The sequence below is a fragment of the Acanthopagrus latus genome, chromosome 8, assembly GCF_904848185.1.
Source record: "Acanthopagrus latus isolate v.2019 chromosome 8, fAcaLat1.1, whole genome shotgun sequence".
NCBI classification, from domain to species: domain Eukaryota; kingdom Metazoa; phylum Chordata; class Actinopteri; order Spariformes; family Sparidae; genus Acanthopagrus; species Acanthopagrus latus.
In genome coordinates, this window is record NC_051046.1 from 2,175,303 (window position 1) to 2,202,616 (window position 27,314).

Below are 27,314 nucleotides of genomic sequence, written 5' to 3' on the forward strand. Positions count from 1 at the left end.
GTAAGTATTGTACTTGATTAGCCTGCCATTCTGAGCTGCTTTACTTATTTTCATTTTCTGCTACTTTATACGTCCAAATGTTGTTTTTACTCCACTGATTTGATTCATTGATGTAAAAATAAATTTAAAAAATCAATCAATAAAAAAAAAGAGAACAAAAACACTGAATCCAAACAATAAAACTTTCCAAAAGTATTTATTTTCCCTCCATATTTTATTAATCAAAGCAAAACAAACAGAGTCGTGATGACGTCAACAACAGATCCAGGGACAGTGACGTTGTTGAAGCATTTTCTCGGTTGCCTCCGTCATCGCGGGGCGACGGGCCACGCGGGAGGCGGCTCCTCGTCTCTGGTAGCTGATTGGTGGAGAGACTTCAGTACGTGAAGGTTCTAGAGACACAGCCCGAGCTCTGAGAACTACCGCTCGCGGGCTGAGCCTCCTTGCAGGTGAACGCTCGTTTTCTTTCCCTAGGCAGCTCTGACGGGCGGTCACATCCACATCTGACTTGACCTGAAGTGTCTCCGCCCCTCTGTTCCTCTTCTCTGGACTACAAACACACACAGGCATCGGTGTGTCTTTGTGGGGATGATGCGCTTCACGTGGGCGGTCATACAGCACTGTAGCCGCCCACGCGGGGTGCGCTGTGAACACAAACCAACTCCCCACTGAGCGTCTCTCCACAGGAATGCCTCTTAAACCTGCAGCCGCAGCATGACCGCGTGGAGCCGGAAGACTGGAGGTTCACCTTCAAAATAAAAGACACAGTTGTTGTCAGGACCAAACCACAACCTCTGTGTTCTGATAACTGCTGAATGGACTTCAGGTTCTTAGTACTTTTAAATTGTGTTTACTGCTGCAAGACTTTACTGACGACAGCATCATGTAGAGCACTTGTACTAGTGTGGCTTCATCTTATTTTATTATGACACACTGGATGTACAAATATTGGAGTAAAGACACAGAATCAGCTGCATACACATGAATAACATGAGAATAATCATAATCATAATCAGAAATCTTTTAATGTCCCAGCAGCCAAACGACAGATTAAAAAACAATAGCAAAAATGGACAATATACTTAAAAAGGTAAGAAAGAGAATAGACGTATTATGATACAGTACAAATTTAAAAGCAGTGAATTTTTTTATCCACAAATACAAATAATAACTATTGGTGTTTATTAAATTACCAGATAGTGCAAACACAGAAATTAGAAATTAGTTTTGTCTTATTGCACAGTGCAGAGAGAACACATTTCAAATATATATGAATTTTCTGCAAATTTTGATAGTCATCTCAGGTGGTCACTTAATATTTCTGTGAAATGATTCGTCTGAATGTTTTTCACGACAGTTGACACTTGAGATTCATGTTAGACTTGAGTAAACTACACTCAGAAGTCTGAGGGGAAGAAATATGAATACAAAGACTGAAGGAGAAGTCAAGTCTGTCTTTTTTTTTTTTTTTTTACTATGACTTCATACATGCTGAAATAAAATAGAAAATTACGTCTATTACCACAAAAATAAATCACATTTAAGACAAATTATCATCTCAGAAACTAAGATTTGTTTTATTTTGTAATCGTAACCGGAAGCGGAAGAGTGCCCCGGTGTGTGTGTGGTTGTGTGTGTGTGTGTGTGTGTGTGTGTGTGTGTGTGTGTGTGTGTGTGTGTGTGTGAAGTTGCAGCTCGGCTCACCTCTGCGTGACTCTCCGGTGTTGTCGGTAACCCGTCGCCACATTTCCTCGTCCGGATCCGGCGTGGTGAACAGAAACCGGGCTGAAAGGTGAGTTGGACCGGGCCCGCTGCTGCACGTGCAGCCGATAATCAATACATGTATTGATAACTTAATTAATAACGTGACGTGATAGTGTTGAGCAGATCCCGGAACTGACTCGCGCGGCTGCAGGGTTTAAGCTGATCGGGCACTGCGAGTTGAATCAGCACCAAACTCCATTTACATTTTTACTGATTTAACATCCGTCTCTGCGTGTTTCAGCACATATTTTCCGAGGATGCTGCTCCAGTTTCCTGTGTTACTATTGTTCTCACCTGTAACAGGTTCAATATTACTGTTACATATTAATCCTATAGGCACATAAAGGCTGTCTGGTCCCTCCTGGACTTCCAAGAGAAATCGGAGTGCTAGAGGCTTAAAGGAATATTTCAACACATTTTGAAATCTGTTTCTTGCCAAGAGTTAAATGAGGAGATCAATCCCACCCTCATATGTGCACATTTAAAGGAAAAGTTCTCCCCAAAATTAAAAAGTCAGCCGTTGTCTCCTCTTCTAAAGGAGTCTGGTGAAGTTTCCACAAAACATTTCTGGAGCTTCACAGAATAAATAAGCTCAGTGCTGCAGCGTTCTCAGCAGCTCAACAGGTTTTAAAATGTTTTTAATATATATCTTTTGGTTAAGGACAAAACAAGACATGAACACGAATAATGGAGAAAAATAATCAGCAATGAAAATAAGTGTTGGCTGCAGCCGTAGCATGAGGACACAGACAAACAGCAGTTCTGTCTCAGAGTGTTTCTGGTCGGACTGAACCAACCGTCTGTCAGCAGCTCTCTCCCAGCAAACCTGACCTCTGACCTCTCAGTCAGATACAGCAAAAAAACGCGTTCACATTGCATGTAACTACAGTTTGCATCACTTCCTGGATGTTACTGCCCTCGATAACAGTGGCGTTGTCATCAGTCATGTGTTTGTCCTGAGCAGGCAAAGTCATGTTCAGACTCCTCAGTCACCAAGGTAAGAGGACGCAGAGCTGCCTCGCAGCCCAGCGGCGCTATGAGCACCACAGGGCCGTCATGGCCATCCGCCGCGAGGACGTCAACCCGTGGGAGAGGAGGGCGCCGCTGGCCCCGCGGCACGTCAAAGAGCTCACCAACGCCGGCGTCAAAGTCCTGGTGCAGCCGTCCAACCGCAGAGCAATCCACGAGAAGGTGAGGCGCTGAAACATGAAGAATAACACATTTCACATGTCAGGAGGTCAGGATTTATACAGGTGATTATTATTATTATTATTATTATTCTTTATATTACTTGTTTATTCTGTGTCACAGCAATAGCTTTCTTTTCAGTTTATATGATATATGGTTAATATGACTGAATTCTTACTGCACATACTTAATGCACATAAGAAATAATATGTAATAATATTTCTATACGTGTTCATCTGTGTTCTTTCATCACCTTCTATCTGTCTCATGTGATTATCAACATAGTTTCGTGTCAGAAGACTAGTTTAAAAAGTGTGAGTGCCTCTGACGGCCGCTTCAATCCGTCCTTCTTGTCGTCAGTACTTCCTGAGGGCGGGCGCCGTCGTGCAGGAGGACATTTCGGAGGCGTCTCTGATAATCGGGGTGAAGAGGCCGCCGGAGGAGAAGGTGATTCCCAGGAAGACGTATGCTTTTTTCTCCCACACCATCAAAGCTCAGGAGGCCAACATGGGGCTGCTGGAGGACCTGCTGACGAAGGTGAGAGAGACTCGTGACACGTTGCATTGTGGGACACGTAGTTTGTCAGTGTAATCCTGAGGCACTCAGCGGGAGGGCTTTTATTTGATTGGATAGCGAAGGAGAGGACGGACGACATGAAGCAAAGAGCTGCATAATTAACTTTTACTCCTACGTTTGATACTCATGTACAACGTCTATACTGTTTCTCAGGTATGAATTATGGGTACTGTTGAAAGACTGCGATCGCCTCAGGTGCGCTGGCACATATTGTCTGATTCACACCCTTCAGGCACTTCACTGGAACATTTTGTGGTGAGAACGGCTCTCAGAGAATCAAGGCGACGCTGGCAGGAGGTCAAGCATTTCTAAAAGAGTTCAGCCCGCCAACAACGCCCGGTACAAATATTAATTTCCTTAAAGTCACATGTCAATAAATAAAATATTAAAAGAGAGCAGGACTTCCTGACACGGCAACACGACGACAGGGAAAAACAAACATGTCCAGATGGCAGACTGCTGCTTCACACAGATCAAGGTCTCTCAAACAAACTCCCTCCAGTCTCTCGCTTAACAAACCTGCTCCGGCTTATTTTGTATTTTCAGAGATTTAGTTGATTGTTGAGTCTCATTCCCGACTTGTTTTTGGCTCGGTGGCCGACCCGACCTGCCCGCCCAGAGCGTCAGTATGTGAAGATTTGAGGACTCAACAGTCGACCATCTTCCAACGCGGACCTTTTTAAAGCCAGACTGCAGAGACTGATCTTAAAACCTGCATCACCTTCAGTGTCGGAGATGAAGGAAGCAGTTTCCTCCTGATGGAAAGCAGAGAAGTTATTTGATGCGAGCTCTGTTCAGGGCTTCTCTCCTCACTGCAGTAATCATGTCAGGACCTTGTTTGATAAGACAAAAACTCACAAACGATCGCCGTGAATTTAAAGTTAAGTCGATTCATGAAGTCTGTCTCTTGAGCTGAGCAGCACACATCTTTTTCCATCCTCTAGTGTAATTACATGCTCTTAATTTATCAGGTTACACAAGGTGTCGCCTTTTTAATGCTGCGATGATCCTGATGTAAATAAATGAAATCTTTCTGTACGATGATGTACAGGAGCAGTTCTGTCTTCTGTTCTGGAGCTGAGAATTTGATATTTCAACACATTTCTGTCTTCCTTCTGAGCATTTTATTTATCTTTTCTTGAACAAAACATCTCTAAAAACCTAAATTAGATGAATTTTGTTTCTTCAGGAGGTTCGTCTGATCGACTACGAGAAGATGGTGGATCCTAACGGCTACAGGATCGTAGCGTTTGGTCAGTGGGCCGGCGTCGCAGGTGAGAAAATGACAGCCAGGTTTTGCATCATATCCCAGCTGGTCGGTCATTTCTTTGGACTGTTGCGAAACTAAAGTAGACGTTCACTGTTTAAACATTTCTGAGTCTGAATCAACTGGACCTGCTGTTGAGACAGACCTGAATCAACATGACAGCTAACTGACTGACTCATCAGTGTCGTCACACTTTCTGTGACTGGATGTATTCAGTCTGGATCCAGAAACATTTTTTGTCATCCACAAAACATTTCTGGAGCTTCAGAGCAAAAGCAGCGTCGCAGCAGTTCTCCTCAACAACTGAAGCAGATGGGGACTTGTTTCAAATGTAAAATCACAGCTGGAAAAACTCTAAAAATGGCTCTGAAGGCCATGAGATCCCAAACTGATACGGATCCAAGCTTGTGCTTAAAAAACACATTATCAAATCAGTTTGTGATTGAGAGGCTTCTGGAGCTGGATGGAGCCATTTGATGTTTATCTTGGTTATTTATTAACATTTTAATCTGAAGCTTCAGAAATGATTCCTGCACCGCGTAGAAACTCAGTTATTCTCCTAAATGAACTTAAATGACTTAACGAAGTGAAAATGTTTTGAATGAATCAAACAAAAGCCTGCTGTCAGAAAAGACACGATGTTAAAGTTTTATTTGCAGGAACACGTCTGTGTTTCTTGTTCTGTAGCTCGTGTCAAAGTGACCTTTAATCAGAGCCGATCTGTTGTTTGTCTCCGCAGGAATGATCAACATTTTGCACGGGCTCGGGCTTCGCTTCCTCGCCCTCGGGCACCACACGCCCTTCATGGTAAGAGAACGTTCCTGATAAACTTCTTCACCTTCATGCCGTTCTTATGTCATCGCTTCTTATCTCTCTGCTGTTCACAGCACATCGGCATGGCTCACAACTACAGGAACGTCAGCCAGGCCATCCAGGCAGTGAGGGATTGTGGGTATGAGATCTCCATGGGCCTCATGCCCAAATCTATCGGACCCGTGACGTTTTGTTTCACCGGTACCGGCAACGTCTCCAAGGTACTGTGAGACGTAAAAACATGCACAGTGGCCTAGAAATGTGAATTTCTGTAAAGTCACTGGACTTCCTTCCTTTCTCCGTCCTTCAGGGAGCACAAGACATCCTGAACGAGCTTCCTGTTGAGTATGTTGAACCTCATGAGCTGAAGGACGTCTCTGAAACAGAAGGTATTGATTACTATAGATAAATAGATAGATAACAGGATGTGAATCATGTTCGACAGATGATAAAAAGTGCTTGTGGTATTAAAGTACTTTTACATCATGTTGCTGTTTTCTTCTCAGATCTGGCCAAAGTTTACGCCACCGTCCTGAGCCGACATCACCACCTGGTGAGGAAGAGCGACAGCATATACGACCCTATGGAGTACGAGAACCACCCGGAGCTGTACACCTCGCACTTCAGGACCAGCGTGAGTCTACCTCTGTCCTCCACCCCTTCAGTTACAACACTCCTCACCCCAGCTGCTCCTGTCAGTCACTCGGAGGCCTCGTCCTCTATTTCAGTCGTCGGCGCTCGACAGCTGCTGGTTGGTGGCACGTGGCAGCGTCAACACAGCGGTCGTCCTGTTAAACTCTGTCGACTTTCATCGCAGTCTGACTCAAACGACCTCACAGAGAACGAAACGTCAGTTATCCTTCACGTGACAGAGAACAGGTCAAACATGTTGATGTGAAAAAAAAAGTTTTCTGGCTAAAAATAATTTATATTTTCATTTTCTAGTCCAAAGTGACTCTTTGTCTCCAGCTGTCCACTAAATGCTGCGAGTCTCTACTTAAATAGTTTCAAATGTTTTGCTCTTGATTGACTTCTTGTTTCATCAGCTAATCGTTTCTGTTCAGCTTTTGTATCAAAGCACGGCTGAATAAAATCACCAAGCGATTTGTGGATAGAAAAAAAAAAATTTTTTTATTGAACTCGCACAGCCGTTGAAGAAGAAACATGAAATACCAAAGAAAAACAAAGCATCACTCGCGCCCAGTCTGTCAAGGCTGCACAAGCCCTTAAAATTCTCATTTTGATAAAAGAGAATTCACCGAGCTGCTTATTATGGAGTGTGTTCGAGCTTTGTCAAAGATAAACGATCGCGCCTGCTGTAGTGCCACATATAAATGAAGTGTCAGAATATGAAGGATTGTTCAGAGTGTGTTCGTTATTTATGGAAAAGTCGTTTGGCAACCATCTGAAAAAAATTGAATAAGTTACTTTTTTTTTGTACCAAATCAGGTGAAGACAGAATGAAACTGAATGAAAAGTCACGTCAGTCAGTTCACTTCTGTTCCTCACCGCTCAGGAATCTGAAGCAGGAATGTAAAATTCACCACGGAGAGTTTCTGTGTTCACGGCCGAGCTGCTCGCTGAAATCTGCTTTTGACATTTGCTGGAGACAAAACAAAGTCGAGGTCATCGCAGGTTGAAAAGTTTGGAACTGATCTGAAATGGATCTGTTGAACACTGAACCCGACGTGTGTGAGCTGATGTAGAAAAAGAATAAAGAGGAAGGATGTGAAATGTCCTGGTCCATAATAGATGAACCGCGGGATGAGTCGACTTGGCCTTGGTCTTTTAAGAAGTTACGTGCCACTAACGACTCTGAGACTCACTCACTCCCACGCGACTCCCCTCCGGTTAGTCCGACCTGAAGAAGCCTCTTGACGTGACGAGAGGTGAGACGTCTTCAACAAACTGAAACGAGTCTGCTCTTCTACCGCGACCCGGACGACTGATCACCAACTCGTAGTTTACGTGTTGTGTTATCTCGACCACAGGTGGCGCCCTACACAACCTGCCTGATCAACGGCATTTACTGGGACCCCCACACGCCCCGACTCCTGCGACGCCTGGACGCCCAGAAGCTGATCAGACCGTCTAAAAGCTCTCATGCGTTCGCCGAAGGATCACCGGGGCTGCCGCACAAGTAAGAGCACTGAGTCTGAATATCACCCAGCAATATAATCTTCTCCTGACACACTGACAGCTGAATGTCTGTGCTAGTGAATGGGTAGTGTGTGTGTGTGTGTGTGTGTGTGTGTGTGTGTGTGTGTGTGTGTGTGTTAGCTGCTTTATCTCCACAGAGGTCAAGAGTCACATCTTTATCTTCAGTGGTGTTTACAGACTGAGACCTCTTCAACGCCGTCTCCTCTCTCTGTCCACAGACTGCTGGCCATCTGTGACATATCCGCCGACACCGGAGGATCAATAGAGTTCATGACCGAGTGCACCACCATCGATAAGCCTTTCTGCATGTACGACGCAGACCAGCACATAGACCACGACAGGTACGCTGCAAACACTCCTGATCTTTGTCCTCTCACCAGCACCGCCTGCTCCGCTCTGCTCAGTCTTTTACTTTCACTCGTCTCATCTGCAGGCTGCCGTTTGTCAGACGTTATTATTATTGTTATTATTATTATTAAAAATCTGTATCTGGGAATTTAAATCATCTTTTTCCAGTCAAACAGGATAGAATCTTAATTTATTGTCTGATAGTTTCAGATAGATTAAATAATCAGCTCAGAGTGGCTGGTTGTGTTTTCTGATTTTACAGTTTCATTCTGTATTTTTTTATTCTCACTTCATGTTCCCTCGTCTCAACGTCTGTGAATGTGTTTTCAGTTGTTGTTGTTTCCACAGAATGAATGAATATATTTACAACAAAATGTTGCTTCTGTCCCGGCAGCGTGGAGGGAAACGGGATCCTCATGTGCTCCATCGACAACCTTCCCGCTCAGCTCCCCATCGAAGCCACTGAGTACTTCGGAGACCGACTCTTCCCTTACATCTGGGAGATGGTAAGACGGGTCGGGTAGTGAGTCGAGGTGAGGACAGCCGGTGCTGTCGAGGCGTTTCTGTCTTGCTCTGCGCTGCTTTCTTGGTTCGGTTTCTATGGTCGGGTTTGCTGTGTGAGAGCGCTGCAGCAAGTTTCTGACGGCTGACAGACAGGACGAGGGTTTCTGTTTTTTTTTATTTTTTATTGTTTACGTTTAGCGTTGTGTCGTTATCAGCTGCCGTCAGACGCCACCAGGCCGCTGGAGGAGGAAGAGTTCAGCCCGCAAGTCAGAGACGTGAGTAACGGGATATTTTCATCTGTTATTTGTATAAATGCATCATTTAGAAAAAAAAAAAACAATGATTACATTGTTTTCTCAAGATAACCAAGAGCTTAACTCATAATCTCAAGATAACATCTCAACATTAAAACAAATGATTACAAGCATGGCTGCTCTTGGCTTTCAGATTAACTTCCAGCCACCGACACGCTTTAAAATCTATAAATCTAATCTATATTATTTTTTTTTTAAACTTTATTTTTATTAAAAATCTAATCTATATTATAAGTGACTGAAGGAATTTAACCAATAAGAATTTAACTGATTAAAATGTCCTCAAACATCAAAACGTTTTTTACAGGAACAGATTGCAGATGCTTGTTTTACAAATGCATCCACGTGAAACACAAAATACTGGCGTGAGAAAGTTTATTTAATTAAACTCAAAGTCATTTGTCATTCAGAAAATACAAAAAGACATTTTAGATGAGCTGAAATCACATTTTAGACATTTTTGGCCTCAGTGTTGGTTGGATTTTGTCGCCAGCTGTTAAAAAGTGACAGACGGGAGCTCCATGATTAAAATGATGTCGTTAATTAATGTTAATTAATTTGAAAAAGGAACTTTATGTTCTGTCTGTACTTTTAACTTCTGATGTAGCTGAATCTAGCTGAAGTGAAACTCTTGCCAAAACTTTAAAATTTGCATGCAAACCATAAGATCTTTTGATTTGATGAGATTTATTTCACTCAGTCACTTAAGTTGACAATAATGAGCAATAAGATTTCTAAGATCTGATCTCACCCTCGTTAATTTCTTTGTCCCTGCAGGCCGTCATCACCTCAAACGGAGCGCTGACACCGAAGTTTGAATACATCGAGAAGCTTCGGGAAAGAAGGTAAAACATATTTCTGACGGGAACTGAGAGTAACGTTATAAAGATACGCTGCTGCAATATTTGTAGAATCTGTAGCGTGTGTTTGTACAGTCTGTATTTCAGCCTCAGTCACTCTTTAAAAAAAACCCAAAACAAATGCTTTGGAACAAACCTGTTGTATCTACGAGTTAATGCAACCAATCTGTGGATGAAATGTCTAAAGATTACGAGACAGGTAACGTTGAAACTCTGTTAACGTGTCATCGTGTAGCTGACCTGTGCTCTGTGTTGTCAGGACAGAGATGCTCTGTAGTGTCCAGTCGTTCCTGTTTTCCTTCCTTAACTCCTCTTTTAGCGTTGCAGTTTGTGTTGTAGCGTCCTCAAGCCAGCGGCGCTGAGAACCGGACTTGTAGCGACTAACACTCACCGTGTGGTTGTTCCCGCACAGCGCTGCCCCCTGGTGTCTGCTGTGCCAACCTGCCTCTGCATTAACACCTTGCATGGCTAGCGCGCTAATAAGCCGCAGCTGCTAGCCAACGTTACACACTGGACGCTTGCGTATCGATGGGTAGAAACACCTTTTCTTCTCACTTTCCCTCTACAGCCGCCGTCACCCCTTCCTGTCGCATCCGTCTGTCTTGTTTCATCTTCCAGGTTTTGAGTTTGGACAGTCGGCTTCACCAGAGTCACGTGAGAGGATCGATATCAGTTTCATGTCTGTGCGGCACACCTGAGACGGGAGGTGTTTAGCCTAGCTTAGCATAAAGACTTGAAGTGGAGGGGAACTGCTAGCCTGTTGAGTATGAATGAAGTGTGTTTCAGAGTCTGGTGGATTTGGCGATATACTCGACCAATTGCAGAACTTTTTGTACCTTTTTTTTTTATTTACATATACAGCAAAATATGTAAACACTGGGCTCAAGTTTTAAAATGCCGGAATTCCCCTTTAAAGCCCAGAAACCTGAATTAAACCTGGTACCAAGCTGACGCCCCAGAGGATCCTTTTATTGTTTTAGTTACCTCTGACCAGCGCCCACTTTTTTATGTATTTCTTTAGTGTTTTTCCTCTCGAGCTGGGCTCACAGTTTCCTAACAGTTTCTAAGCTAAGCTAGGCTACACACACTCTTTCCTGGACGCTCGGAGATGAAATCGATCTTCTCCTCTGACTTTGTGTGAGACAGGAAAAACAAATTGTCCATCTGCATGTTTGTCATTTTACTTTCAATCTTTGAAAATCCTCGTCAGCATCTTGTGACGTTTCATCATTTTAATCTGCTTTGATTAATTCCTCCATCTATACTCTGTTAATTGATCACACGTGTAGCTTCTCGTTCAGCCGTCGCTGCTTATCTGCAGCTTCAGTTAATGTTGCTTTTGTTGCATTTTAATGAGCTTGTCTGAAACCTTTACTGACTCCATACATCTGACAGTCCGGTAATCATTTTCGTCTCTTCAGCTTATTAATATTCAGGCTCAGTGCAGATTTGATCTTCTTGCGGCTCTTAACAGCTTGGCTGAGGAGATTTCAGCTTCGTCTTGAGACTGTTTTTCACACCAGAGAGTCTCGCTGGCTCATATTTAGGCCACCTCTAAGACGTGATGACGTTTTCTTCCTAATTGTATCATTTTTTTCCAGACAAGCCATGCCACCAAATCTTAATCCTTTTGATTGAGTTTGGCTCCTTAAGATATGTAAACTCGGAGATGAGTCTTCCTGAGGGAACGGCTCTCTTTTCTTTTTTTTTTTTTTTTAATTAATAAGGCGATGCTCGGCGGCCGGTCGGACCTCCAGTCAGTCCCACTGCGACTCGTGCATGTGTGCGGTGTCGCATCCAATTAGGCCAAAGCTAACGAGTCCAGGGGTCTGACTCCTGGGGGGCTTGAGGCGGGTGGTGCTGGTGGGAGATTAATGCCACAGGTCAGTCGGGTTGGCGCCTGCATTGTGGTGTTATTGTTGTTTATGACAAGGAAGCAGAATCACAGACTTCTTAACTGGATCCAGTTGTTTGGTGAAGACGTGTTGAATTAATTAAGTATAATGACCGAGAGATGATGGACTCACAAGACTTTCATCAGGTTTGGAGATCAAACTCAGTGAGGTTATAACCTTCTTATTCTGTAATATTTAATTCAGTCATAAATTTGCTGAGTTACAGAATATTGTATGTAGGTTGAGATCTTGTGGTTTTGATAGCAAAGTTTGGCACATGTTGATTTTACACGTGCTCTTATTTTGTAAGTTCATTAACATCCCTGATGGAGCTGCTGACTCAACATAACAGAAATCAACAGAAATCTGCAGATTTTTATTCTATTTTTATTATTTGATTGGTTTATTTGATTGATCATGTTTTGGATGATGCCTCCTCCTCCTCCTCCTCCTCCTCCTCCTCCTCCTCACCTGGCTCTCCCCTCATCCCGGTTCAGCCCAAATCATCATCATCAGTCCCTCCGATACTTTTTGATTTATTTTGATCGTTAAAGTCTTGCTGCCACTTTGACTTTGTACACATTGTTTTGAACTGATCTGAGATCAAACCAGACGAATATGAGTTCACTTATTTAAAAAGGCAAATCACAGGAATTCAGTTTTATCTCAACATTTAAAGATATTTAACTGATTCTTTCAAAGGCCTTTGGGTCCATTAGACAAATTACCTAAACCACTGAAGTGTCAAAATGGTATTAATTAATATTCTCTCAACTTAATTGCACTTCAGTTATTCTGTATCAGTCGTCCGCTGTGTTTAAAACAAATAAATACATATTTCACCATCATTCAGATTTTTATTATTTTTTAATTTTTTTTCTACTTTAAGATGAATTTAATCTAAATCAGATCCTGCAATTATTATTTTTCTGCTTTTTCTGCAAAATGTGTTAAAAGTCAAAGTTGTGTGTCTGATTTATTTATTAAGTTTAATCCTCAGAGGCTCGTGGGTGAACAGACTGGTTTCCATTCAACTTCCTGTGTTCAGTGACATCATTTTGATAAAAACCTCTTTCTCATAAAGCAAATTAGATGGACAGTTAAAATCATGACTTTATTTTAACTTTATTTAAAGTTTTTCATCCAGATTCAGTTTTTAACGTTGCAGCTTGTTGGATGGAAACGCAGTAATTGGACCCACTGGTGTTTTTATTGTGCGTTGAAGTTTTTGCGAGGTGTGTCTTTAAGTCCGTGCGTCTGATGTCCTTCAGGGAAAAAGCTCAGATCATGAAGAAGTCTGGGATGAAGCGGGTTCTGCTGCTGGGTTCTGGATACGTCTCGGGACCGGTAGTTGAGTATTTGACTCGCGACGAGAAGACCCAGGTGACTGTGGGTGAGTTTGTCTTATATATAACAACACAATCGTAGACCAGGTGTCGACTTTACATCTCAAAGTCTTGACTGACTGTGACAATAAACACAGTGAATCCAATAGTTTGTCCCAGCAGGAAGTTCTTCAGAACCCTGTACATGTATGACCCTCCACTGACCGGGTTTCCCGTTTCTTCGCTGCTTGTTTTATAGCATCGGTGCTGTTGAAGCAGGCGGAGGAGCTGGCAGCCAAATATCCGAACACCATCCCCGTCACGCTGGACGTCAGCAGCCAGGAAGGACACCTCGACTCTCTGGTCAAAGATCACGACCTGGTCATCAGGTACGGCTGCAGCTGGATTTTCTACAGTTACCTTTTAATTGACCCTTATAAAAACAAATGTTCTGGCCACTCCCCCAAAAGGAGGCGGGGCCTAAGGGACACCGGCAGCTATCCATTATTTAGGCAAATATTGTACTTTTACTTCACTACTTCACTTTATTTATTTATTTATTTATGATTATTTATTATTTATAAGAACCAATGCAGCACTTTTTTTTTTTATTTATTAATGATTTGCAACAATGATTCTTAATGTACAATATTTACATACATGTAAATATGTGTATAACTTATTTGTACTTTTGATTCTTGAATGTATTTGATATCAAATACTGTTAAGTCCTCCTTTTACCAAAGTAATGTTTTAACACGATGTCTTTACTTTTATTTAAGTTCGACTTTTGGGTACTTTTTACAACACTGACACGCTCCGAGTGATGAAACTTGTTTTACACGACCCCGAGTGAAGCTGAAATCCAGCGGCCCTCCTAACTAAAACTTTTAGCTTAACAAAGTGTCGACCCAGGCTGGATCTTGTCCTGACCTCTCGTCCTCCCTCTGCTCCTCAGCGTGCTGCCGTACTCCTTCCACCCGCTCATCGCCAAACACTGCATCAAGAGGAAGGTGAACATGGTGACGGCGAGTTACCTGAGTCCTGCCATGAAGGAGCTGCACAGCAGGTGACGACGACAGTCTTGATCAACACGTGATCATGTGACATCGTAGTTGAGTTAGAAGCTGATCATGAATCAATATGATGTTTACGAAGGTGTGATGTGGAAACATAAAACCTCCAATCTTGTTTCGGGCTGTTAGATTTGTCAAATGAACAATATTTACATTTTCAGTGAGTGTGGAGAAAAAAAATAGATGAAATAGATGCATTTATGTTGAGGAAATGAAACGGTTTCTAATTCAAAGCAACGTGTTAAGGAGCTTATTAAATGTAAGAGAAATGTTAGATAAAGGTTTTTAACGTTTTTAATGTCACATGTAAAACATTTAGAACAGCACCGAACACAATCAGCTGATGATATGATGTCACACAAAAACAAAAACATGGGAAAGAAAACTAGATTTGGAGCAACAGCGCTGGTTCAGTCTGTGTTGTGTCTGATGAAAATGTAATTTTCAGTGTTTGGAATCAACAAATACTGAAACTGTGTGTGTGTGTGTGTGTTTGTGTGTGTGTGTCAGTGTGGAGGAGGCGGGCATCACCATCGTGAATGAGATGGGACTGGACCCGGGCATCGACCACATGCTGGCCATGGAGTGTATCGACCAGGCCAAAGCTGACGGCTGCACTGTGAGTCAGCAGCACACACTCTTGACTTTGTGTGTGTGTGTGTGTGTGTGTGTGTGTGTGTGTGTGTGTGTGTGTGTGTGTGTGTGTGTGAGAGAGAGATAATGATTGTTTGAACACATGCAGGCTTCCTGGCAGTCGTATCGATCCGTTTGACAGACTAACAGTCTGTGTGTTCACACAGAAACAGTCAACGTCACTCCGTCAGACGAGAGCTGACGTGTAAAAGTGTCAGTTACTGAGAATTTCTGTTGATTTGTTGACTGTCGCTTAAAACCAGCATCTCACAAACTGCTGTTATTGATGAACAACTGCCAGGATCTGTTGATTCATCACTGAGAAAGTGAACTGACGGTGTCGTTCAGGTGGAGTCGTACAGCTCGTTCTGCGGAGGTCTTCCTGCTCCCGAGTGTTCAGACAATCCTCTCCGCTACAAGTTCAGCTGGAGTCCGTACGGCGTCCTCCTCAACACCATCAGCCCCGCCATCTTCCTCCGAGACAACCAGGTACGGAGGCCTCGGAGGACCAAAAACCATTAACAAGCACCATGTTTTCTCTGTAGACATGTTCTCCATAATTGCAGTGCTGTAATCTGTGTGTGTGACCCGATACTGTCCAGGTGGTGAGCATCCCGGCCGGCGGCTCTCTGATGGAGTCCACCACACCGATGGATTTCCTTCCTGGTTTCAGTCTGGAGGGATTCCCAAACCGCGACAGCACCAAGTACGCCGAGCCGTACGGCATCCAGACGGCACACACACTGATCCGAGGAACGCTGCGCTTCAAGGTACAACACACACACATTTGGTTATTTTTGAGAGAAATTCAGGCACTGCAATCTTCCTTACTTTTTCGTACTTCATGTAAGTCTTAAATGTTGTTCAAAATGGCCGTAAAAGTCTTAAATTTGACCTGTTTCAGCCTGCAGAACTCAAAACAGTTCTTCCCTGACTGAACCCGATTTCTCACAGGACCTTTTGTTTCTTGTGTTCACGTCTGTGGCGACTCAGTGGATCTCTTCTTCTGTTCACAGGGCTTCTCAAAGGCCATGAGCGGGTTTGTCAAACTGGGTCTGATCCACAGCGAAGCCTGTCCCATCCTGCACCACTCTGCGTCCCCGGTGTCCTGGGTAAGAACCTCCTCTGGTTGCCTCCCGCCTCTTTCTCCCGTCTGTTTTGCAGCTCTTCCACTTGAAGCGTCTGACTGTAGAAGTGGGTTAGCTGAAGAGTTGTATCGCTGTCAGTGGCCTGCAGCTGTATGTGGAGAAGCGTCCATCCACCTGTGTGTCCTCCTGTCTGTCCTCCTGTGTGTCCTCCTGTCTGTCCTACCGACTCTTTGTCACATTTCTGCCCAAAAAACATTGTGATGAAATTAAATCATCGTGGCTGTCAGCCCTCCGGATCGAGACTTTAGGGAACTTTCCCCCAGAAAACAGCCTCCGTCCCCTCGAGTGAGGGAGTCAGACAGCTTCCAGTTTAAAAAAACATAACTTTGTCACTTTCCAGGATGTTTAGTGGGTCAAGATCTTGATCACAACTCATTATAACGGCATCCATATGATTATAAACTGCTTTAGAGGGTTTAGATTGTCAGAAACCAAAGCAGGATTAAAGATTTTCAGTCATTCCACTGAAAACACACAACTCTTTGATTTGATACGAGATGCAAAGAAAAATAGATAGAGAGCAGATGAAGAAAAGCCTTAGGAGCCAGAATGTCAGCAAGGAGGCAGACTAGGAGCTAAAGAGGAGCTAGGAAACTGATGTGGGAGTTGACAAAGTGGTAAAAGAAGAAACAACATGTGAAGCTGAGAGCGTTTGAGCGCGTCAGTCGTAGAAACATGGCGGACGTGTACCGACACTCATCTGTTCTCTCCTCTACAGAAAGAGCTCCTCTGTACTCAGATGGGATTGTCTCCTTCTGTCTCCAACGAAGCCTTTGAAGACGCCGTATACGAACGCATCGGAAAGGACGACTTCGGGATGGACAGCCTGAGATGGTGAGAAACTGCTTCCAACAAGCACCTGAGGGTGACGTCGGCTTCAGTGCTGTCATGGAGTATCTGGAGATGTGTGGAGAGTGATGAGAGCAGTCAGTAAAGGAGAGGAAAGGCTTTACAGATTTCCAGGTTGGCCAGGAAACAGAATGTTTTCAGTGCTGTCAAACAGAGAATACAGCAGCTTCAGAGTTACTTTCAGATATTTACAGTCCGCTCTTTTTTTCAAAAGAGGAAAAAACACTTTTTTTTTTCCTCCTGAAATTTTGTCCTGTTTTACATGCGGGGAAAATGTGTGTGGTTTTTTTTCTTTATTCATTTATTTATTTTTTTATTCATTTTTTGTGATTTTTTTTTCTCTGTCACTTTCTTACATAACATTTTTCTGGCGAGAAAGCAAGACAGATAGAATGAAAGAGATTCACAAAAAATAATTACAAAAAAAAATTGTCCCCCCCAAAAATATATTTTTTTCTTGGTTTTACACATGAAAACAATGTTTTTTTTTTCTTTTGATTTTTTTTTTTTCATAATATAGAGATAAAAAAATGTTTTGAACTGATTGTCCTTGTCCTCCTTGTGATCTGAACACATTGGATCTAAGTTCTTTGCAGATGATCTGGTTCTGTTGGCTTCATCAGAATTGCACTGCGAAGGTGATGACAGTCAGCACCTCCCGGTCGGAGGCCTTGGTTCTGCTGATAGAAAATCATGTAGTGCAGATTTACTTTTACATTCACGAGTTGCTGATCAATTGAAGTTCAAGTATGTTGTGCTATTGTCCTGGTGTAACCTAACCATCACCCTGATACAAAAGGCCAGCACGAACTGGAGAAACTACAAAGTCGAGGCAAGGCTTCAGCAACCATCCATCATTTGCTGCCTTCACCTCTGACTCTACTCCAACTCCTCGAGATGGGCATCTTGCTGTCTTACTTTGTTAGTGTGGAAGCGCAGAGCTCAGAGTTTCAACCCTGTGAAGTTCTGTCATAATTCTGAAACTACTTTTGAATCGTGATGCTGACGTCTGCTGCTATTCAGAGTCACTGTTGGCGCTGTGGATGGCAGGCTGAGAACAAGGCCAATGCTGCTCCTCTTCTGCACACGTTATTACTTCCCTCCCTAATGAGGACGTCTGAAGTGGTGTAGCGTGCACACTCTTCAATTTAAATCAACTTTTCCAAGGGTCTCTTCAGACCAAGGCTCCATGCTGCCATTGTTCTGCTGCTGCTGGCGGTGAAGTGAAGAGGGCCACGCTGGCATTGAAACGTAAATTCCTCAGATGGTAAAAGTGAACTGTTGGAAACATTCTATCTGTGCCGTTAAAAGAGTAAAAAGCCAATGCGCTCGCAGCTCAAATTGAATGACTTGTTGTTCATTTATTCAATTCACCAGCAAAACAGCGACAAAAAGCAACTGCTCATCTCTTTAGATGTAGCCAAGGATGTGTGGGCTGCCGCAGCGCTGCCGGGGTGTTAAATCAGAGTAATTCTCTTTTAAAGCTTTTAAATCAGCTTTGGGAAGGTTATTCTATTGTGAGGTAAAATCTTGTTTTTTGGTCTGTGTGTGTGTGTGTGTGTGTGTGTTTAGGTTTGGAATGCTGAGCGACGAGCCGGTGCCGCACGCCGACAGCGTTCTGGCTGCGCTGACAAAACACCTGGAAGCCAAACTCTCTTTCGGTGAGACACAAGTCTGTTTGACTGGCTGCATGTGAAACTAGCACGTAACGTACTAATGACGTCTCTCCCGTCAGAGAAGGGCGAGCGAGACATGATCATCCTGAGGAACGACGTGGGGCTTCGCCACCCGACTGGTGAGCTGGAGACCAAACACATTAGCCTGGTGGTGTACGGAGACCCCAACGGCTTCTCCGCCATGGCCAAGACTGTGGGATACCCAGCAGCCATTGCTGCTCGCATGGTCCTTGATGGTACGTGACACATGATAATCCTCCTGACTACAGTGTTTGTCAGTTTCATGAGGTGAAGAAAAGTTTTTCTGATGAGTCTGAGATGCTAATGTTAGGTTTGTTTTTTTTTTGGGTTAGTCTGTGAAGCTAACATCAGTTTGTCTAAGGTAACCGTTAGCTGTCAGTCTGACCACAAAGGTTGGTTTGTTCTCTTAGTCTGTGAAGCTAATATTAATTTCTCTTGACAGTTTGAGAAACTCTCATGATTTTGTCCTTTCAGGCTGTGAAGCTGATGTCAGTTGTCTTTGCAGCTTGTCATGCTAGCTTTAGTTTGTCCTGTTGAAGCTAACGTTAGGTTGGTTGGCTCGTTGGTTAAGCTAACGTTAATTTTACCCGTCAGTCTGTGAAGCTAACGTCTGTTTGTTGTGGTAGTTTGTCCAGCTAACAATTAGCTCATCCAGTTGCTCAGCGGATGTGATTCTGAGCAGGCGAGTGAGTTTGGAGACTGACTCGTCTTTGTCCTCTCTGCAGGTGAAATCACGACGAAGGGGCTGGTGGTCCCGATGGTAAAGGAGGTCTACGGGCCGGCGCTGGCCCGACTGAAGGAGGAGGGGCTTAACTTCATGTTCAAGAGCACTATTGAGGAGTAGAACCAACAGCGCCTAAAAAGATGTACAAAATTCAAATGCTATCAGCTGCGTGCACAAACTTCATCCTTCAGACTCTCCTGTCTTTCTCTGGTAGTCGGTATTTACGGTCATAGCATTAACTCACCTGCCGGGGCTGATACAGTAAATACTGACTGTTGAATTAGTCCATTTGAAACAAATAGTCAAATGTTTTAATCCACAAAAGTTATTTTTATATTGAGTGTTACGACTTTTAGGCAGTACTTTACAACGTGATCGTTTTTTAGGTCATAAAGCTAAAAAGGCAGCTTGTGCAGTTCGATATTATCATCCTGAGTTTGGTTGAATTCGCTCACCTGTGCCAAACTGAAAGAGTTTTACTGGCGCCGACTGTTTGAGAGAAAAGTTCTTCTGTGAAGATCTGCAGAACCATGATGTATTTAACACTATTTTAGGCATTACAAATCTAAAGCGTTAAAGGAGGGAGAGACTGCTGTGGAAACCAGGCAGAGCCACAAAAACTACGGCCAACTGAACTAGCTAAAGTTGTATCGGAAGTTTTTCCCACATCATCTCAAACGGCTTCTTCATTGAAACGGATTACTGAATTAAATAAAATGCAGCCTTGAAACTGTACGATATCAACACCTCAGTTACAAGCTTCAGCATGTCCTCAAACGTGTCGTGGAAATCAAGCTGAGCAGAAATCCAGAATCAAACCCAAAACAATAAATTCTGTATCGCGGTGGAGTCATGAAGCTGAGAGCTGCCGCCGATAAAACACTTCAGCTGGACTTCACAGGATGTTGAGTTAATTCATTTCAAATCATCACAGACATTTTAAGATAGATTTAAAATGTCTAAAAAGTAAATAGTGGTGCTGTCTTTGGAGTATTATTAATATTTCTGAACTCTTGATCTTGAGTCATTAAATGAAACAGGATCAGCTCCCGGCTTCTGTCGAGCTCAGAGGTTTAAAAGCGTGAATACTGTATTTATGAGACCCGTGTGAAGTTTCCTTGGTGAGATATTCTTCTACTGCCTGAGTCATATTTATTTTATTTGGGGGGTGGGTTTGGTCACCTTGTAAACAGTTTGTTACGTGCTTTAAGTGGGTAAAAAAAAAAAGAAAATAAAGGTATAAGAGTTATTTAACCTGAGATCTATTTTTTAAAATAATGTATCCATATCTGATATGTAGCTTATATGTTGGCTTCCGGAAGGTTTTTAACGGAAGTAGATTTGATTTGTGTTCCTGTCCAGATATCAAAAGAGAATTGACATAAATGACGTTACAGATTCAGAAGGGAACACGTCAGAGAATCACAGAATATCAATCTGAACGTCGGTTTCTCTCACACGTGAACACAGTTTTATGTTTTTTGTTGTTGTTTGAACTGAGTCATGAATACCGAACACACTTGCATTTATACAAGCTTGTTTTGATGGAACAGTTTTGCTTTCAGAACATGTAAAAGTGGTTATTTGAATAAAAATCCTTCTGTCATGTTCTTCTTTGTTTTCTTGATAAAACAGATAATTAGATTCCACATGTTTTAATCTTGGCACAATTTTTTTTTCCACTCTTAAGTTTGTTGATGCATTGCTACAATGCAAATGAAATTTGTCATATTTGGTTTGAATTTATTGATTAATTATTATTATTGTTATTATTAATTTTGCTTTAGCCATCAGCACGATAACATGCCAGTTACTCTGCTCACTTTCTGAGCAGTGGTGGCAAAAAAGGGCACCAGCAGTACGTGGTGAGGCACTAGCACGGAGCTAGAAGGGCAACCAGGAGGGCACTTTATTTGTTTTATTTACCATACAGGCAACCAGAAGGGCACTTTATTTGTTTTATTTACCATACAGGCAACCAGAAGGGCACTTTATTTGTTTTATTTACCATACAGGCAACCAGAAGGGCACTTTATTTGTTTTATTTACCATACAGGCAACCAGAAGGGCACTTTATTTGTTTTATTTACCATACAGGCAACCAGAAGGGCACTTTATTTGTTTTATTTACCATACAGGCAACCAGGAGGGCACTTTATTTGTTTTATTTACCATACAGGCAACCAGAAGGGCACTTTATTTGTTTTATTTACCATACAGGCATCCAGGAGGGCACTTTTTGGTAGCTCAAAGAACTTTGCAACACTTTTCACATTGACCCACATTTAACCGTAACCCTTCACAGTGATGACAGAAGCCGCCATGCAAGGTGCCAACTGCTCATCAGGAGCAATTTTGGGGTCCAGTATCTTGCTCAGGGACACTTGCGACATTCAGCTGGTGAAACCCTGGATTCAAACCAGCGACATGAACTCAGAAGTATCTGTACATTTTAAGGTTTTAAATACTCAACTTTCACTTGTAATTGAGTAAACTTGCACTGTAGTCGTCTACTTTTACTCGAGTAAAACATCTAAATGCTTCCTGCACGTGTCGACTTAAAGTCTGACTGTTCATTAAAAGGCACAAAGATTTTGTGCATCAGACGGTGAAACACGCAGCTGTTCAAACGTGGAAATATCCACGTTTAGTATTTCTGATCCTGTTCTGACGTCCTCTCGGCCTCCGGCTTGGCTCCTCCGACAAAAAAAACACAATCAGCCTGTTTGGTTTTACTTAATTTGGAGGCAGCCATGCAAACTAGGCCACCAAGCAGGGGATAATTGGGCACGTAATTATGAAAAGTCAAAAATGCAAATGAAGGTGTGGATACGGCGGCTGGTCAAGACGACGTCTGGACACTTGACCTATTTTCCGTCCTGAAAAGGCGCGTTTCTTGCAGCGTCTTAACCCGGATTAACACATGGGAAATCAATTGGAATAACCAGTTCAGTGCAGGGATTAAAGCACGACTCCATAAAGAGAAAATATATAATCCGCAGGTCGGACAGGACTCCGTTTTCTTCAGCTCACGTTTTTTCTTATCTGCATTGTGTTTCTGTTCCTGTGTTTGTTTCGACGACACCTCTCTGCCTTCGGCTCACAGCGGAGATCGCTCCGTCTTTTGTCTTTCAGTTCTGACCTCTGACCTTCGGCCTCCTTCCTGTCGGCTGAGGCTCATTCTGCTGCTGTAAGTGACTCCAAATAAACATTTTTTATTATTTTGTAGCCAAGTGGGGAAAAAAAAACGTGCTTGCTGGAAAGAAAGTTTATTTGCAAGGCTTTTTTCTTCGTTGTGTTTGTTTTAAAAGAAATTGTCCAGATTCCTTTTTCAAAAAAAGTCAGGATAAAGTTTTTTTTTTTTTTAATCTGTTAAAACATATGAACCCCCACCGAAAAAAAAAGATTGAAGCTGAAACAGACTTTGACAAGTGCTTGTTTTTGTTTTGTTTGTTTTAAAAAAGATATCTGATGAACATTTTTTGCTTTTTCACGTTTTCACAGAAAAATGAAATAAATGCCAAGTGTGGAAAAAAATGTTTTTGCTGGAAAAAGTTTCTCCGAAGACTTTTTTCTTCGTTTTTGTTGGTAAAATAAATAAATAAATAAATAAATAAATAAAAAAATTCTCCAGATCTTTTTTCACTCAGTTTTTGTAGAAATAGAAAATTCTCCTGAAAAAAGGAAATGGGGAAATCCAAGTTTTGTCTTAGTTATTTCCTCTCCTGTGTTCATAACTTGGAATTAAGGATGTTTCTTTTTATTTTTATCTGTTAAAATGTGACCCGAACATTTCCAGATCTTTTTTCATTGGGAAAATATGTGGAAACCAAATGACTGGGGGATTTTTATTCATGCATGAAAAAAGTGAAAAAAAAGGAAGCTGAATTCTTTTTGTTGATTATTTTTCAGGAGTACAAAAAATGTCCAGGAGTGGGAAATTTTCTTTCTCAAACGAGACATTTAATTTTTCTTTTCTTTTTTTTTGTGTGAAAAACTGAAACAATATTCCCTTAAGAATTTTTGTTTTGTTTTCAGCACAACCAAACAAATTGTTACTCACTTTACAAAACATTTTTCTTTTGTTTTGGTTTTCAGGCGGACAGAAGACGTCGACACAGGAGAGAAAACAAAGATAAAGATTTTCAGCTGTGAAAACTTTCCCCCGCTGGGATTTCGGGGCTTCTGAAGACTTGGCTCACGCTGGACCAGCTGTGAACGCTGCGACACTGTTTTCCTGTGAAGCTCCTGAAATGTTTTGTGGACTACGACACCTCACCTGACTTTACGTCGACGTGAAGGTGAGCAGAGCTTCTGACTTGCTGTCGGTGAAAATGTGTTGCTGCAGTGAAGTGGTAGTTGTGCACACATTAACAAAACAATCCGACAAATGCTTCTATTGATATTCTTTCACTTTTTTAATCGTCTAGCTAACAGTCCCGCAGTGTTTCATGTCCAGCTATAAAAACAAACATGTCAGTACCCCATGCATCACATTTAGTCTGTTACAAAATCCAGAATATAAAAGCATTAATGTTCTCAAACTAAGCAATTAGAATTAAACCATAACATTTGAATGCACTAAAAATGGTAAAATATAAAAATCTAAAAGTATAAATAGAAATTTGGTCCATCGAGTTGATTACTATAATATTATTTACATTAGATTATTATTTTTAATATTCCAGGCCCCCTTTTTTTTTAATATTTGACTTCACGGCACACTGCTGCTACCGTAGCGATGGTATTTACAGAAAGGAGTTCAGTGCAGGAGCTCTATAAAAGGCAAGCTAACAAAATATCTCATTTGATGTAAAAAGATGCAGTTTTTCCCTTTTTTCCCCCATTTTGGCTCAGTGCCAATAAATACAAAGGTCTAGGAAAAGTGTGTTAGTCGAGTAAAACGTCTCAGGACAGCACAGCGTTAGAACATTAGACAGTTAGTCTACAGCTTGTATCGAAGTTAGAAGTACAGAATGAAAAATACAAAAAGGCACACATTACAAAACCGCAGGAAGTCCAGATCCAGCGAAGAAGAAAGTCGTTTGCTCGGCCTCGAACTACAACGTCCTGAACAACGAGGACTCTTTTTTTATTTAATGGTTGTAGCTCAAGTCCGGCATCAGGAGAAGTTCTGTTGGTGGTTGAAGAGGAAGGACAAAATGCTGTTGCTCATTTGTAAAAGTTAAGTTCCTTTTTTTTGTTTGAGTTCTTTGTGTTTTTGGGGCAGTTACACCAGCGACTCCAGGCTCTCGGCAGTGCTGGCGGTTCCCACCACGATGGTGCCGTTGTTGTCGGAGGACTGGAGGGTTTTCTCATCTTCTTGTGTCCCGATGAGACTCAGCATGGCTTTGTACAGGAACTGGTACTGCTCCTGTGAGTCAACGACAGGTAAACAAATGTTACTGTTGTTGTCAGTAGTTGTTTTTCTGAACTCCAATGGGGTGCAATTTAAAGCTCTTATTTTGAAAACAAATTTGACCTGCTTCACTGTTCACGCCACACTTCGTGCTTCACGTCACGTCACATGTTTACACCCACCTCAGTGGTGGCCAAGTGGTGGCTTTTTTGGAAAAAAAGGAATAAAAGGAACAAGGCGGCACATTGCAGCCGTTACCTTGCAGCAAATGTGCCGCCTTTTCCATCTAAAAGGGGGCAACTGATTATGATGAACAACAACACATCATCAGCAAATTGTGAGACAGACGACTTACGATGTCGCTGAAGATCCCTGGTCTCATGAGGTTCGTCAGCTTGGCCGTTTGGAAGACATCGACCGAACCTTCGGCCTCCAGTTGGCGAGTCAGAGACGTCAGAGCGCAGAACGTTCCTGCTGTGACTCCGCCCACACTGGAAAAAACCCCCAAAACAATCAAAGCTGCCCTGATTTTCACCGATATCTGACCAGAAGGTCACTTTAATATTGACCAGACTGTGAAGGTCTTACTCATCGTGGACCACGGTGGGGCCGTCCTTTGTGGCGCTCTCCTCCTTCACCAGGTTGAGGAGCTCAAAGGTGTTGCTGATGGGACTGTCTGGGTTCGGCCAGCGGGGGGCGCGGTAGTGTTTCACCTCCAGAACGAAGTCGTCCTGTCAAGATGAAGAAGAAAGATGTCTGTCGTGAAAAGTCCCAAACAGCATCACAGTTTTTGCGCTTGGCTGAAATTTGGTGCGGAGGAGTCGATCGCAAAAAGGTGCATAACTTCTGAATGGATTCACAGACTTGCACAAGATTTGGTGGAAAAGTTGGTCCAAATGTGAAGTGAAACTGGGCTGAATGAAAATTATTAGTTTGTTGATGCTTTCTTTTTTTTTTTATACTAACCTCCCCTATCATTGTTAATTGACCCCTGAAAACAAAGACTGAACTGAAAAAGGTCATATTGGCACTGAAAAAAGTAAAACACAGAAAAATAATTTGAATTTGATAAAGTCAGAATCATTTTTAACGTCTGTTTTACTTTTCAGCGTAATGTTTTTCACTGCCAAAACAACTTGATCAAATACAAACGTTTCAGTGTTTCAGGTCAGGTTTGTTTTCAACGACACATTTCACTGCTAGAATTCTCCATCTTTGTTTTAGCCCAATGAAGGCAAATCTGGCAACACAAATAAGAGTTTGTTTTTTTTTCTTTTTCACTTTTGGGCCGTCATGTTCCAGGTTGAACTCACCTGTGTAGCTTCCAACACGTACTCCTGGACAACCAGCATGTCCTCATTGGCCAGACAGATGAGATTCTCACTCCTCTGAGTGACAGTGAACGTCTCATAGCTGATTGGCTGCCCTTTGCGAGGCCAGGTGTCACATAGCTCCGCCTCCTCCTCCGTCTGACAACACAGGAAGTCAGCAGACACTTCCATCAAACTCTGATCTGACAACGTTTTTTGTACCGCAAACAAACACAGAAAAATGAGTCTTCCAAACAAATCTTCTGGATTTTCTTTTCCACTGTTTAAACTAATTTTTTCTGCTTCTCAGCTTGACACACACACACACACAAAAATCCTCTTTTTTCATGTTTCTTCACAGTTGGAAAACAACATGAAGGTATTAAGATTTTCCTGGCAAAACTTTTTTTCACCGGTTTTCGAGTCAAGGTCAACATTTTTTTTTTGTAAGACTCATTTTTATACCACAAAAAAGCCACACACACTAAAAAATGCTTTCAAAAATGTGTTTCTCCCTCCTGACAGGACTTCAGTTTCACACATGCAAAAAATAAATACAGATTTTTTTTTGCCCCCTCTTGGTTTAAAACACACACACACACACACACACACACACACACACACACACACACACACACACACACACACATTTCTCCTTTTTGCATTTTTTGTGCCTTTTTTTCACAACATGAAAACAAAGAATTAAAAAAATGTATCCTGGCAACTATTCTGGTGATCGATTTTCAAAGTCTTGTCTAAAAGGCTGTAAGGAGATTTTTTTATTTTGTATAACAAACATTTTCTTTCTCCGTTTTTTTTCTTTTTTGTTTCACAAATAAAATAAATGTATTCACAGATAAATAAAAACAATCCTGGGAGCCATTCTGATGATCTGTGTTCTGGTCTAAATTGTTCCTCTCCTCCTCCTCAGCGAGAGCTTCTGCACGAGCTGCTTCAGTTGTTCAGGATAATCCTGAAGTGATGTTTCGCTGTGAAATGTTTTGTGGACTCGGCAACTTCACCTTATTTTCCATCAGCACGAGGATTCAGTCAGAAAACCAAACAACATCCTCACCTCGTCTGTTTGTGTCCCCAGCAGCGATACGATGACCTGAGCGTTGTGGTCCCATATCATCCTCCAGAAGTCCTTTATGGTGCCAGGCAAGGGATTCTGGGTAATGATGAACTCACTGCTCTGCCTGTAGCCCTGCAGGAACACGACCACGGATCAGAATCTGATCTGTTTTTACTCTTCATTGTGACGGGGGCCGACTCGCTGCACTCTTATCTTGTCTAAACACATCCAGGATCCGTCACTGAACCGACTCTGGACAAGTTAATGAATTTGTTCTTACTGTGATGTACGACGCATTAATGTAGTCAAACGTTTCCTGCTCCGTCGTCGACAGGCGCACTCGTGATCTTTCAACTGCACAGACAGAACAAAGACATCAGAGAAAACTGGAGCTGAAGCTACGAATCAAACATCTTCTCCCTGAGCCGA

General features: G+C 42.3%; 2 protein-coding genes across 8 annotated transcripts in view; one reads left to right on the plus strand and one right to left on the minus strand.

Annotated features, from left to right (window-relative positions):
• Positions 1-1,635: 1,635 nt before the first annotated feature.
• Positions 1,636-20,751, plus strand: aass (aminoadipate-semialdehyde synthase). The gene is made up of 24 exons (XM_037106109.1): positions 1,636-1,792; positions 2,729-2,955; positions 3,313-3,489; positions 4,718-4,802; positions 5,535-5,602; positions 5,683-5,829; positions 5,919-5,997; positions 6,115-6,242; positions 7,600-7,748; positions 7,987-8,109; positions 8,511-8,622; positions 8,836-8,895; positions 9,712-9,779; positions 12,961-13,082; positions 13,274-13,403; positions 13,973-14,083; positions 14,601-14,709; positions 15,072-15,212; positions 15,326-15,493; positions 15,740-15,835; positions 16,590-16,705; positions 18,293-18,381; positions 18,456-18,632; positions 19,143-20,751. The coding sequence occupies exons 2-24, from the start codon at positions 2,737-2,739 to the stop codon at positions 19,259-19,261; spliced, it is 2,793 nt and encodes a 930-aa protein (XP_036962004.1). The 5' UTR covers positions 1,636-1,792; positions 2,729-2,736; the 3' UTR covers positions 19,262-20,751.
• Positions 20,752-23,535: 2,784 nt separating this feature from the next.
• ptprz1a (protein tyrosine phosphatase receptor type Z1a) overlaps positions 23,536-27,314 on the minus strand; it is a 68,779-nt gene continuing 65,000 nt past the window's right edge. For all 7 annotated transcript variants that reach the window (XM_037106102.1, XM_037106108.1, XM_037106104.1 and 4 more), the window contains 6 exons: positions 27,166-27,239; positions 26,886-27,017; positions 25,814-25,969; positions 25,089-25,231; positions 24,856-24,991; positions 23,536-24,515 (listed from right to left, as the gene is read on the minus strand). In XM_037106102.1, coding sequence (XP_036961997.1) covers positions 24,372-24,515; positions 24,856-24,991; positions 25,089-25,231; positions 25,814-25,969; positions 26,886-27,017; positions 27,166-27,239 — 785 coding nt within the window. In that variant the 3' untranslated portion in view covers positions 23,536-24,371. The remainder of the gene's footprint in view (positions 24,516-24,855; positions 24,992-25,088; positions 25,232-25,813; positions 25,970-26,885; positions 27,018-27,165; positions 27,240-27,314) is intronic.